Below are 14,624 nucleotides of genomic sequence, written 5' to 3' on the forward strand. Positions count from 1 at the left end.
TTTAAAAAAAGAAACCTGAGTATCCTCTTAATGCTGGAAACGAGTCCATTTTTGGACTGCAGAGCACCACAGATCACATCACAACCTCACCAGTAACACACGGTAGGTAAAACAATGAGCATAGTGGGATTAAAAGCGAAGTAAAACTCAACTCCTAGCACAGCAGTTTTTTTGTATGCTTTTGTTAACATGGATGATTTTAATCATATTTCTGACACAGCAAGTTTATTTTCTTACTACTCCTTGCCCAGCCCCTTGCTGTGTCACCTCAGCAGGGAGGAGCTGCCTTCCCTCTGGCTCCTGCAGGTCGGTCAGTGACACACAGTGACAGGACAGCACAGGGCAGCCACGGACTCCTGTCACAGTGCCAGGAAACATGTCTGTCCGTCCATCCCACATTCTTCTAGGTGCTCTGCTGTGCCCAAAAGGACAATTGGGAAAACGTTTCACACACATGTACCTGAACCAGTCATTTGGCAAAGACCTCCCTTGCTTTTTTTAAATCATGACACCTCGTCTTGCTATCAAAAATCCCAGTAATTTTAGGACAAAAGTGAAATACTCCATAAGCATGATAGCAAAAAGGATTCTATGTGCTACTGAAAAATACAGTATCCCTTCAGAAACAGTCGGTGCTGGAGAGGAAATCTGAAATGACTTGGAGAAGGCACAGAGCCGCCCGTGTCTGCACGCCCCAGCAGAGATGCCCCATGGGGCCGCTCGCTGGAGCACTCCACCTGCACCAGTCTGTCCTGGCAGGGCTTCCACATCCCAGGGGCTCCTCGCCGGCAGTGGCCAGGCGGGTGTGTGTGTGGGGGGGGGGGGGGGGGGGCTGTGCAGCCAAGGGAGGCGAAACAGAGGGGAAAGCAAGTGCCAGACTGGAAAACGGATGGGGATAATTGAGCCTGGAAAGTGCCCTCCCTTGGAAAGCAAGCTGACAGTTATGCCCCACGTGTAATGGTGTGGATGATTTTTCATCTAATGAGAATTTAAGATTTTTTTCCACATACTTGTCATCTCACAAGAGATTTTAAAGAAAAAATGAAATCACAAACTTTCACCAAAAAGGAATTTTTGCAGAATTGTGCTGGCAGCAGTCACCACCAGTAGAGTGTTGGGGGACCCTGCCTGGGTGTAGTTTCACCACTGCTGGGGACACCAACTGCTGCACATCCAAAGCAGCCAGAGGATGGGCCCAGAGACCTCCTGCCACCTGACGGACCTCTCCTTGCCTTCCCATGTCGCCTGCACAGATTTCTTCACTGAACGGGTGCACATCTCCTGGCTTTAGAACTGGGTTTTTCTGACAGCCCAGAAAGAGAAGGCTGCTGGCAGACCGACACTTCTGAAAAACGCCAGCTGAACCCCAGATTTTGCAGGAGATGCTGGTGATGCAGCAGGCAGGAAAATGGTATTTTCCATTTTTGAAGAAGTGTTTGCAATGCTTTAGGATATAATAGCTAAAGCATTTTTGGTTTTATTCTTATTTCATAGCAGTCCTGATGCCTGTACCGCTCCCGGGGAGCCTTCACACAAGATTGCGTTTACATGAAGGATGTTGCTTACCTGTGTCTTCCTGGGGATCTTGAAGAACATTGTTTCTTTCTTCACCAAAGGGTGGGTTAGCATTAGTATATGTTAATTAGCAGAACCAATTTACAATATGGCCAATGAAATGCTTTTATACTTGGCAGGTATCTGCAATGAAAAAAAATAACACATTCTGGCCCAGGCTCAATCTATTCCAGTCTGTAAGTGCTATCAGTGCCACTGAAGTTCACGTTTCCAGTTAAAATTCCCCTTTTTACACTAAACTGCTGCTACTGTCCCACCTTGCGGAGCTCCCCGATGTTCTGCCCTCCCAGCCACTTTAGAAGGTGCTTGCAGGAGCAGAAGAATTCTTGGTGCCAGGGGATGTGCTCACTGACCCGGATTGCTGAAGTGGTGGTGCGTGCCCATCTTCCCTCATCCCTCCCCCCCCCCCCCCCATCTTGCAACAGGGAAACACCCTGTCAGAACACATCTGGTCCACGCACCTGGAGGAAGGTGTGTGGCTGTGTGATGAGTCCCTGCAGTCCCCATGCCTCTACTGGCAGGCAGGTGGGGACAGATGTGTATTGCATGTCACAGCAGCATCACAGGGACGATTTTAGATCCTTCACCTCTGAGAAGGTGAATGAGTGTCTGGGCAGATCCAGGGGGAACCCCTCTGGGTTAAGGGGTGGCACTGACCCTGCTCACAGTTTATGTCTCACTCACCTCCTCCACAGCGCTCATTCAGAAAAAAAATCTCTAAAAAGCAATGCACGACATGGGGACAACTCTCTCCTTTTTCCTGAGAAAAGCAAGCTGTATCTCAGGGATGGTGTCTGCTTACTAGCTAAAGCATGCTGAATAATGTGGGGACCGCGGTGACTCAAAGCCTCTTCCCCTTTTCCTGCTCCCAATCACCCTGCTAAGTGCCCTTGAAAACAAACAAAATGCATTTTCAGTTCCTCAGGCAACCCTCTTCTACGTTTCTGAAACCCAGTGACTCATCTCCAAACAAGCCGAGAGGAGAAAGAAATAAAACCTCCCACCAGCGCAACAAGCACGGCCTTGTTCCCAGCTGCCCCAGCAGCCCTGCGCGCGGGCGATGCCGTGTGCCCCTGCACCAGCCATGCGCCCCGTGCCCCTTGCACACAGCCCCACTCCTGTCTTGCTGGGCAGCCTCAAACCAGCTCGAAGAAGAGCCGAAGGCAGAAGGGACACGAGTCAGACCCTGAGCCCACAAGCAGCTGCTCACGTGTGTCCAGGGAGATCATGGAGGATGCTCCCCTCCAGCCTCCTCCCCGGCAGGCGCTGGCTCTGCTTCGGGGCCGGAGCAACAGGCAGCCTGGTGTCCTCTCCAGGAGCAGACAGGAGTCCCAGGGCAGCACGGTAGGGAAGTTGTTTGCAAGCCCCTGGAGAGGCAGAGCAGGAGTGTGCATCGGGACTGCTCTTGGGGCTGCCCACCACCAACACAGAGTCTCTGTGGCTCGTCAGCTGAGTCCAGCTCAGCGCTGAACTCCCAAGCAAAGTACATGCAGCAACATACAGGTGTCAGGCAGCACTGCCAGTTAATGTTTATCTTGCACTTTAAACCCCTCTAGCATGCTGTTGCTGTTGGCAGACTAGTGATAGAGCACTATGAACACGCCACTCTCATCCCGCTGTTCTCCCCCAGTGTGCCCGCCGCGCTGGCACATTCTGGGCAGACATGCAGCGCTGGCTCCTCCATCTGGGCCATCAGCTCAGGGAGGGCTGACGGGAGAGGGAAGAGCGGAGGAAACACATCAGCACGGCTCTCCTTTTCTCCTCCCAGTTTCTGTCGAGGGAAAGTAGAGAATTTCGATCTTCCATCCTCAGACCCCAGGGAGCTGCTCCTTTTCTCCTCCATGGCCATCTAGTCCTCAATCAATCCCCATCTGCCTCTCCAGTCCCAGAGCTCCCAGTCTCTTCATAGGCATCCCAGTTCCGAAAGCATCTCCAGCACTGGTGTCTGCCGAGGGCCTCCCTGTGGCACATCAGAGCAGACCGCCCGCCTCTCTGGCACTTCCCAGGAGCAGCACTGGTCCGCAACGGAGCTCAGGCACTGCCAGCTCTGCTCGTCCCCACTGTCCTGCAACAACTCCAGCTCTGCCCTCAGCCCTGGGTTCAGGGTGCAGCACCATCCCGAAGGACCACAGCCTGGAGACACCTTTGGGATAGCTCCATCGTGATGAGTAGCTGCTGCTTGAATGCAATGTCACGCCTAACCACGCTTGCTCCTTTCTCGGGGTCCTTACCTCCACGGGCTGGGCTTGGCTTCCCCATGCACATTCAGGCTCTGCCCTTCCTTGCAGCACTTCAGCTCTGCTCTAACCATTTCTGCTATTCTTTACACACCTTCTTCAAACTATTCTAGCTGCTCTGAAAGGAAACCAAACTGCTGTGAAACTAAGGGACTAATTTTGCATTAAAATAATCAGATGGACAACCACAGACTTAGGCTGGATTTGCATTTAATGAAAAGAGAACTGGGTTCTTCTGTGATCCAGCTGAAAAGGCAACTGGAGGGTGTCCCCACGAGCTGGTCTAATCTGAGTAACTTCATATGCTGTGATACAGACTCATTTTATGAAGGTGAGCAAACCCTCCCCGAGACTGTAATGAAATCTGCCGTGTGATTTCAAACAAGTCTCTCTGTATTTTTTGAATAAGGTTTTGTACTGTCACCCTTTAACATGCAGACAAATCACACGAGCTATTTTAAGTGCCTAGTCCTTTGTACTACCAACTTTTCCATTTGACAAGTAGCTAGTGAACCATGTAATGACTCAGAGTAACCGTTTGAGTACCCAGATGAGTATCACCCTATATGCATCTCAGCACAGCTGCCGACCTATTCCATGTCCTCTTCTCTGCTCCCCTAATCAAAACAGTAAACTTTCCAGAATGCCAAGATATGAAATATGAGGCTGATTTTGAAGAAGTCTTGAACAACAAGCCTCTTGCTGAGGGCTGGAGTTGTCTTGAAAGCTTAGAATTCTAACCTCTACACAACCTTGGTTTCCGTGATTTTATATTAGATTTTCAAACACTTGCAGAAGTGTAAGGTAATGATCCCGAGCAATAACCTTGGTGACTCTTTTATAGCCAGTACATTTCCAGCACCTCTCTTTTAACTCAGCAATGAAATCAGAAAGGTGTTTTATAATGAATCAAACATGAGCAGCAATATACCAAATACCTGAACAGTTCATTTTTAAATACATACATACCAAGGGCTCACTACTACATTTAAGGAAAATAACCAGTTGGAGGGGACAAAAAAGAACATCCAACAAGCCCCTCAATTTTATCAATGCAGTATAGAGATTTTTATGCTCCCATATAATATGTCTGTGTATAAACACTTAGAGGGGGATTTTATATACATACAAGACAGAGAGATACACAGTTTGCGCGCAATGTCACGCAGAGCTCGGGACCCTCCCAGTGAGGACCAAAGAGCTATGCTGGTCCATGGTGGGGAAGGACCCTAAAGACAGGCGTTTGCTTGCAGCCATCTGAGTGCGCTCCAAGGAGACCTCGCCACACCGCGCATCCTTGGGGCAGGTGTTTCAGAAGCAGAACACCAGCACTGTGGTATCAGGGTAGGTCACTAGGTTTCACAGCAAAACTACCTTGTTAAAGGGGATTTCTATGACCTATTATTGCAGTAGATTTAGGGCACAGAGCTTTGCAGCTCTACTTCCTCTCAGAAGCAGGTAAAGGGCACTCGGCTGCATATATACACAATAATATATATAACTGCTTGTTTGTAGGGGAATATCCTCAGACAACTGCAGTACTGCTGTGTTGTAGCATCCCATTTATATTATATTTATATTTTATATCTCATTTACATATCTCATTAAAAGACAATTTTCAGCTGTGTTCATCTTATTTGTTATTCAAAATAATATCAAAAGGTTTAAAAGAAAGTAGATTGTAGTATTCCATTCCACCCCACTGTGAAAACTCAGCCGAGTATCAATTTCACCTTAAACTTTCCCATAATGTCGAGGCACCAGTTAGATCAAGCCCCTGCTGTGCGGCAGTTCTGCACCTTACGGCTTCTCTCAGTCCAGCCCAGAGGAGAACGAGACAAATCACATAAAATAAACCTCATTGAACCCAGCGCCTGGTGCTGGCCTGTGCCATCGCCACCAGAAACCAGCACGGAGTGGCTTGAGGGGGCTGTCTCCTCCACTCTGCTCCGCTGCAGTCACCCCTCCACCCACGACAGCGCCCGAAATGGCACCACAACGATTTTCACCCCATGATTTGTTCCCTGTTTCAATGGAAATAAATAGCCAAACAGCAAAGACACCTCTGTGCTCCTGCTCGGGCAGTGCTGTGAAACAAGAATGCTTCCTGGGAAGGCATTCCCTGGTTTCCGGGGCATCTGGAGTTCCAACAAATGCCCCCAGTACTGAGCTGTCTGAAGCAAATCCTTAGTGAGTCAATAACCATCACCTTTGGAGTGCAGAAAGCACCCCTTCTCCCCCTCAGATGACTTACTGAAAGGCTTTGCATGAAATAGGAGAATAATGCATTTGTAGGATATATACCAGGTCTGGAACACAAGCTTATTAAAGCATTAAAAACATATACTTAAACACCAAGTCCACTGCAATGCTTCAGAAAGTAATTTGCAAAGAAAAATCACTGTAAAAATAATCCAAGGAAAAATCCCAGCTTCTTTCAGTCTCCTTTACATCTATTTTGAGCCCAGATGCTAGTCATAAGCCAGATCCTGTTCTCGTGCTAGTATTAAGGACAGCAGTATCTAAAGTAAATCCTTTAATATTAAACTGACAGAACCTTAAAATCCAGTCCCTTGCTTCCAGTCTCCAAAGACAAGCCAGTCCTCAAACTGTGAGGCAGGCTCATAAAAGGGCGTGCTGCCATCCAGACTGTTACAGCCAGAGGCTGCCAGGGCAATGAGAAAGACTGCAATTGAATTCATACCAAATAATTAAGAGACAATCAAACATTTAACAGAAAAGGAAGAGATCCTGCCTCTGCAGTGTAACAATGCTGCAGCCTGTTGACCGGAGGTTGCTGATTTTTGTTGTCTTCTCCTCCTTTTTGTTTTCTTCACAGACTACCTATACATTTCCTGAGCTCTCGTGAACTCACACACTTCCTAGATTCCCAGTCTCTCAGGTCCAGGAAAGAATTAATAAAATATTTGATAAGAGAACAAGATGCTACAGCTTCCCCAAACCCGCAGTCACCTGCCAAGGGGACTGTGCCATTCCCATAGCTAAGAAGTAACGGGTGCATCGCCCAGGTGGTGACGGGTGGGTGCTCGGCAGGTCCTGTGCAGGCACACACTCCTCCATGTGCACTTAGTGCATGTGTATACACCCTCCTGCAGCCACGCAGAAAAGTCACAGAAATCTTTAAACTTTGTAAACATTTTCCACTACAAAACCAAGCCTTTCTGGACCACATACAGAGTTTCAGCAGTTTCTAGCCTGCCGTTTCTATGCATTCAGCTCACAGCACGGCCAACAGGGACAGCAAACACCAGCTACACAGCTCAGAGGCGAGTCACATCCTCACAGACAGAACAGCAGTGGTTCGTGTCTCAGCAAGGCTTTACACTTGCGTTCACTGTTAACCAACTCTGAAATGCACCAGAAAGGGCAGGAGACTTTCCTAGGAGCAGAGCTCATGCAAAGCTGCCGCTTCTGAAGCCTCCATCTTTCCAAGGCTGAGATGCCTGCAGGGTTTCTGCTCACACCCACATTACTGGGGCGGAAGGAGTGAGCAAGGAGCCATCCTGTGCAGGACACGAACCTGGACCTTCAGGGGCTCGTAAGCTGGCTCTTCTCCTGCGCTACCAGGTTTGTACCGATGACTCTTGCGAATTCCTGTTGGAATTGGTTTACCTGGTAACAAGAAAATGAAGAATTACCCCTTTCACTTTTAGACCCAAATCCTCCCCTGAGCAGCTGCTCATGAACACCTCCCCCCTTGCAAAAGCCCTTGGCATTTTGCCGGTGTGCCAAGCCACATGCCTGCCACCGAGTCAGCATGCAGCTGTCGGGGCACAGCACCCACACCCAAAAGTGCCATCTGGCTCATGGGGCGAGCTGCTCCTCCCTTCCACGTGTGCTGGAAAAGGGCATCTCCAATGAAGCAGGAATTTCTCAGGCTGCTGGAAGTACAGCGTTTTGCTCTCTGGGGTGATGGCCGCCCAACGTGGCCCTGGCCAGGGGATGGCAGCCGATGCTTGCGGACGAGCCGCAAGCTGTGGCTGTGGCACGAGGGACCCGCTCAACAGCCACCACTCACCTTACAGCAACCTGAACCTGCACTTCATGGCCAGCACCGGACCTGGCTGTTAAAGCTTCCTGGAAATGTGCAGTTACCAAAAATTGAGAGCGCACTTACGATCCCACTGTCTGCTGCAGAAGGACTCAACTCACAAGTAATTGCTTTAATACAGTAGTCTTTTCCAGGAAAAAAAAAAAAAAAAAGCCCACAGCATCCTTCAAAAGCCATGGAAGTCTTGGTACCCTTGGGCAGCAGCGTGGTGGATTTAGTTTTGACATGCCTTAAACTGGAACAAAGCCTGACTTAAATCCCAAGGTTGTGGTTACGTCAAAGGCCTTGTCAAGCAAGCAGACTTCAGAATTGAAGCACTCCATGTGAGTGGGTCTTGCTCAGAGCTACACCACTGCAAACCTAAATAACTGGAAGAGTGGGATGCAGGGACGCTGGTACGAGAGGGAGCTCAGTCAGAGTTCACATCAGCAGAGGTGCAGGAGCAATGCAACAAGGCCAAGAGCAGGCTCCGTTCCCTGCGGCTGATGCCCTTACCTGAGGAAGGTTGCTCCCAGCATGGGAGAGGAGCTGCTGTTTCCCAGACAGGGAGGCACGAGGGTGCGAGGAATGCTCTGCTTCAGCTCCGGTGCCTACTAGCAGTTCATCTCCTTTACTAGAATAAGGGTCCCTCGTAGCCATACCCAGAAGCTGGGTTTTTTGTGCACTACCATGTCCGCTGTACACCAGGAGGAGCACGAGCAAGGAGGAACAGCAAGGCAGAGCCCATGCACCATCGCTGCTGCGCTGGCTGCCCCTCCAGGCACCACTTACTCCCCGATTTGCAGCACACTGGCTGGGAGCAGCGACAGCAAGCCGAGGAAGTGGTGGCCAGCAGGCACTTGCCCCTTCCCAGTCTCGGCCGAGACCTGAGAGCCCCAGGCTCGGAGGCAGCACCCCCTGCCCAGTGCGCCCGCAGCTGGGCAAGGGGCTGGGGGCACGCGCTGCTGGGAGAGCTCTGGCTCGTGTTTGAAACCTCCAATGGCTACAAGCTGCCCAAAACAGCCCTCACCCTTCTTCCCCGCACAAAATGAACACATTAAAAAGTATATATAGTTTTACACTTCAAAAGAACACAATGGCAGAGTGTGCTTAATTTATTAAAATTGCCACCTCTTTCTGAAAGTATACTGGTATGTAAAATATGCATACAAAATACAACATTTAAACAAACTATTTACACCCAGGGCAGCTGCAGTATCAAGAGAGAACTTTAGCAATAATTCTAAAAATAACTTGCAGTGTACACTAGATTAGGTGTTTCACAATATGAAGGTAGAATTTTAGCGTTGTACTGCTATACTAAGTTCTAACACATAGCAGTACTTCTGGATAAAATACTGATGCTTCTTTAAAAAACAGACAACTCAAACTGGTTTGACAAAACACTACACATTTATCTTTGGGGACTGAAAACCACAGCAATTTAGACACAAAGGTAATAGCTACATTCAAAATACATTCAGTCTATTCATGCCAAAAATACATTCAGTATAAGTTATGACTTATTGCACATTTCTTACATTCTGTAGAAATATATCGTACCTCAACGCTTATTTCTCGTACATTCATAAATTGTGCTGCCTGTTAAAAGAGAACACGGACGTCATTCCCTAAAAGCTTCACAGAGTCTGGGGTATCACAGCACGTAGGGATGATCCCTGCCACAGTGTTCGGAACCGCAGATACACTGCGTGCACTGCCCGAGCTCACAGCATCCCGACTCGCAGGAGGAGACTGACACCCATGCACGGTGGCACAGGGCTCTACCCCCAGGCCACGGACAGCTTTACAAAACCGACACTAAGCCACAGTAGGAATTTTTTGATCCAGAACCTTTATCAACACGCACAACAAACAGGAAAGCACTGGTGCATCCATATCTGCATCCCACACACAACACGACAGAGCATCTTCCCACCCATCCTCACAACAAAACCCACTGCACGGGTGGGAGCCCTGCAGAAGCACTACCTGCCACAGACAAAAGTCCTGGTGCTAAATGTGACCACGTAGCAGGTGAGGCAGTTCACAAGACACCATCCTCAACCACAACAATGAAACACAAAAACTGCCTTCCCATTAGCGAGGATGTGCTGGGGTCACCCCTGAGCCCATCAACTGCCACAGGAGATCCAGGCACACAGGAACCGCAAGAAGATCTTGCTCCATTCCATGTTAAGAGCCACTGTAGGGACTAGACGTCTTTCTAAACAGACTTATTTGTAATTCCTGAATCTATTACCAAAAAAAAAAAAAGTGACATAATGGTGACTAAAATATTACAGGATTCATTACAGGGTTACATGAGGGAATGGTCATGGTTAAGTGCAAATTACTGTAAAAGTAGCGAAGTGCAAATGAGATTACAGTTTTAATTTCTCAAGGGGTCTTTCAGGGGAGCAGTTAAGGAAACAAAAAAATAATTACGTGCTAGAGAAAACGTTAATCAACTTTCCCTTTCAGTTCATATTCCATGCATTAAATTTTAGACCATTATTAGAAGCAAATAAAAAAAATTAGTAACTCCCCTAAACTAGAAGCATCAAGTAGGAGAGGCTAATTGTGGTGACTGGTCTTGAGCATCCTTGAGCTTGAAAACTTTTACAAGCTCAAGAATTTGTGCTTTAAATGAAGATTAGCAGGAACATTAGTAACCTCTCTCAAGAAATTTAAGCCTCCCTAAAACTGCAAAGTGTCTCAGCATAACCACTGTTCTGAATCTTGAACAGGACAAATCTACGCTGGGGGAAAAGGCCACTAAAACAAGGGTGTTTGGGTTTTTCTTAAAAGGAGTGCACGGTTTACAAACACCTTAAAGCCCAGTACAACACCCGCCCCTTGGCTCAGTTATGTTTAACTCTAGTTTGCCAAAATGTACATTTACCTCTCAACAACCAAAGAAAAAAGAAAACCAGTGCAAAAATACGGAGCTAAGCAACAAGCTAGGGCAAACAGATGGTCACGTCTTATGCCATGAGACATGCACAGAAAAGATTTAAAGTGTTCCCAGGGCTGGAGCTGTGACCTGTGAGAGGTGCAGCCAAGTCAGACCAGTGTCTACCTGTGCAGAGCATCCCCCCTCGCACACCTCCCCAGCCTGGCAGCAAAACAGGGTCGTCTTCAAATTCCAGCATTGTTCAACGATTTTCAGAGAGAAAAACTGAAAATAACAGAGCCTAAATACCCACCACCACATAAGATCGACCAAACAGATAGGAAAGAGCAACTTTTACAAAATTTTACAATGAAAAAAAACCAACCCACACTAAAAAAGTTACTGATGGTGGTTATGCTGGTGTCTTAAGCAAGATTACACCACAAAAAGCAAGTGGAGCAGGCCGTACCCCAGGGCTGACTGCCAAAAAGCCGCAGAGGAACGCAGGCTTGCGCCAGTGAGCTCCCCCTGCACATCCCACTCCATTTCATTACACCATGGTGTAAATAAAAATGGGGCATGCTGCAGCATGAGGCCACTGTAACAGCTCCATGAGCCTTGCAAAGGCGAGGACCACAGTTATTTCAGTAGACACAACAGGCACAAGACCGCACCTTGGCGCGCGGAGCAGGGCTTCAAGGAACACCTGAGCGCAGCGGGGGCAGCACTGGATCCGCAGCCAGCGGCGGGCACTACATCCCTGATCGTCACGTCACTGCCACAGTTTACTCAGTAAACCCTCCTGTAAACATTTCCTAGCTCTACCCTGACAGCACCTCACCAAAAAATCCGCATTTTTTTAATTTCACAGCGTGACTTTAGCATGGTTCCTGACCCAGAGTAGCTTCTGCACAGATACCAAATTCCTCCACTGTGCAACACAATTCACAGGGGAAGAATCCCCTGGAACAGTTATCATGTATGCTTCAAGGGCATAGATACCTTCAAAGGGCAATATAGATAAAAAGTGCATAGAACTGAACTTAAAATGGAAGGAAGATCCCTAGGGAGAATTCTGATCACTCCCCCTCATGAAGCTGATCACACAGGTACCCCACACTGGCAGGTCACCTTGTAGACAAGACCACCACTTCCACAGGCTTCACTCTCCAATATGTCCTCCTTGCTGTTAACTGCTCCAAATGACTGGGTTTAATGCATATTTTAATGCACTACTCTGGCTGTTCACAATAACTTGATTCTTTTTTTCTCAGGAGAGGAGCTAACTGCATCTGTAAGTGCCAGGAGTTCTAGAAAGACGGACCGTTTCCTTTTGGGCACCTGCCCGAGTGCTAAAGCAATTCTGAAAAGTTCACTTCACCTGCACTGTTTAAACAGTTCCGAAGAAACCATTCTAATCCTATTTCAAATTACTTTTACTCTACTATCATTGATTTCAGACACCTTATTCTGCAAAGAATCCAAGAAGAGTTGATTTCGATGGGTAAGACATTTCCTTTTCCCACTTAAAAAAATACTAAAATCTTTGATCACTCCTTTTTAACATAAGGGGCTTTTTCAAGTTATGTTTTACAAGAATAAATACTGGATCTTATGTTTGCAATTCTTTTGATACTCAAGTCAGCATCACGCCTTGGATCATGCAGTTGCAACAGTTACCCCTCAAGCAGTCTAGAAAGTATATGTCTGTTGAGCTCCCTGGTGTAGTTTATGCAGCTGAAGCACATAAGAATTAATCTATAAGACTGCTTTGATTATATCTCAGAAAGCATACTGGAGAAAAACCTACTAGTAACCTAGTAGAAATATTCTCCACCACTCAGCTAACAGACCATGCAAAGACTTGCACTACTTAACATAAGCATGAGTGACTAAAATTTACGCAAACAGGCAAATTGCACTAGAGCTGATTTACGGGGCAATTAGCATCCTTAAGGAGTCCATAACATCCTCAAGTCCATGGTCAGGATGAAATACAGAGTACTGATACTACCAACTGCCCCACTCAGTAAAAGTTTAACCCATTCTTCCATGTAAAATCCCCAATTCAAGGTGCTTCATGTCAAAGATTGATCTTAAATACTGTAATTAACTCACAGCTTACTTCCACAGAGCTGTGTGTACTACACTGAATTTTTGCAAAGCTTTGCTATTCTGGAAACATCTCTGGGCTCAATCGTCATGGACCACCTGGATTTAGAAGCATTTAAAGAACTGTATTATTATGAAATGTATAGTTTTGGCTATTAAAAATATTAGAATACTATATTCAAATGTGTGGACCACAGAGTGGGGCAAAATTAATAAAATGTCAGAACATCAGTGAATTTTGAAAAAACACCTCGCTTTTGATAGCTTGCATTATTATGGAAATATGATTAGAGATGTTAATGCTTTTCACCAGCCTGGTGCTAGTACAGAAATCCATACAAAACCTCTGAACAGGTTGTATTGGCTTCGCGCAGGGACATCAGTGCTTCAAATTTACATCTCAACAGGTCCCTAGGCTGTGACAAGACAACAGCAACAGTGATCCCAGTCCAGAGCGCAGGTACGTTTGAAACATCTAGTGCCAAAAGCTAGGGCAGTAGAAAGCACATGAATCCCCCGAAGCCCGGGCAGCACTCCAGCACACGCCTCAGCAGGAGCTCTGCCCGCCCAGCCGTGCTCCTCGCTTGTGTGGGCACCCCCAAACCCCTCCGACGCAGCGAGGTGGGCTGCGCCGTACGTCACTGCAGCGAGAAATTAACCCTTCTGCCGGGTTTCACATATTTTCCAAGAATTAATACTGTTAAAGCCTCCCCCTAAAACATCAAAAGGCACTAAAAAGATGTGACCCAGTGACAGATTGGCAAGATGTCATTCAAAAATACATACGTTCTCATTTTAGGTAGAATTTCTCCTATGTATCTATCAGGAAAAGCTCCATTATTTTCCCTACTAACCATCAAAAAGAAAAACTGTCCCTTCATCGTTATGTTCAATGAACAAATGAACACAGTAAAGTAACTCCAAACCCTAACTATAATACTGTATATGAAATCAAGATGATAAAAATAAAAATTAATAAAAACCTGACTAGATGCTTTTGTTCGCAATATACACGCCTAGTGGAATTCTCACCATTTTTATTTGCCTAGACAATGATAAATATAGTATTTTAAAATGCATTTTACTGGCAGACCCTTTCTCAGATTCCTGCATAAAGGTATGGAACAAGCTGGATTAAATTTGGTCTTTTACTCAGGTTTGAGGATAAAACTTTGGTTTCTCTTGCAAACAGGCTTTAACCAATACCAGCTATTTCCAACAGCGAAAGGTATTTTTATGCTGTTGTGGTGTTCTAAGCTCCTTTCTGCGATTAGCCTAGTGCCTAACTAGCTTCAGAAAACCAAAGCAAGTCATTGACATGCTGCGGGAAACATGAACTATGAGTCAAAAGCTGCCCCTTCCAGATACAAAGCGAGATGCCAGTGCTCTGGTTTGGGCACTTAAATATTGAACCACGTTATCTGAGGTAGACCAAAAAGAAAAATAATTATCACATGTTAAAAGATGAACAGAAGGATTCATTCCCCTTTCTTTCTCCAAGGAGCTCCCTCAGGCTTTGGAGTCCTCCTGCACACAGAGCTGTGAAATCGTCTTCTTGACGCGCAGCGCAGTGAGCCGTGCGGCACCGTTGGCGTACCAGCACTCACGCATTATCCTGCCCATCACTCGCAGCGCCTGCAAATCAGAAATTAAAAGAACAGGTCAAGAGTAAAACTGTTACCTCTTGCTTTTCTTTTTTTGAAGCGCAATACCGGGAGATAGAACACAGCGCTCTCCAAGGGTTCTGCTGCGG

At 46.9% G+C, this 14,624-nt stretch overlaps 1 protein-coding gene and 1 long non-coding RNA gene across 3 annotated transcripts in view; both read right to left on the reverse strand.

Moving 5' to 3' along the window:
- Window positions 1-1,340: 1,340 nt before the first annotated feature.
- On the reverse strand, window positions 1,341-3,921 carry LOC130154103 (uncharacterized). The gene is made up of 3 exons (XR_008823607.1): window positions 3,807-3,921; window positions 2,786-3,346; window positions 1,341-1,698 (listed from the first exon to the last, which is right to left on the reverse strand). It is a non-coding gene; the product is annotated as an uncharacterized LOC130154103 (long non-coding RNA).
- Window positions 3,922-8,049: 4,128 nt separating this feature from the next.
- The window catches only part of ACVR1C (activin A receptor type 1C), a 37,367-nt gene continuing 30,792 nt past the window's right edge, over window positions 8,050-14,624 (reverse strand). Inside the window, exon 9 of one of the 2 annotated variants that reach the window (XM_056350452.1) lies at window positions 8,050-14,506. In XM_056350452.1, the coding sequence (XP_056206427.1) occupies window positions 14,381-14,506 (126 nt within the window). In that variant the 3' untranslated portion in view covers window positions 8,050-14,380. The remainder of the gene's footprint in view (window positions 14,507-14,624) is intronic. The other variant, XM_056350453.1, reaches the window with a different exon arrangement.

The sequence above is a fragment of the Falco biarmicus genome, chromosome 8, assembly GCF_023638135.1.
Source record: "Falco biarmicus isolate bFalBia1 chromosome 8, bFalBia1.pri, whole genome shotgun sequence".
Lineage (NCBI taxonomy): Eukaryota > Metazoa > Chordata > Aves > Falconiformes > Falconidae > Falco > Falco biarmicus.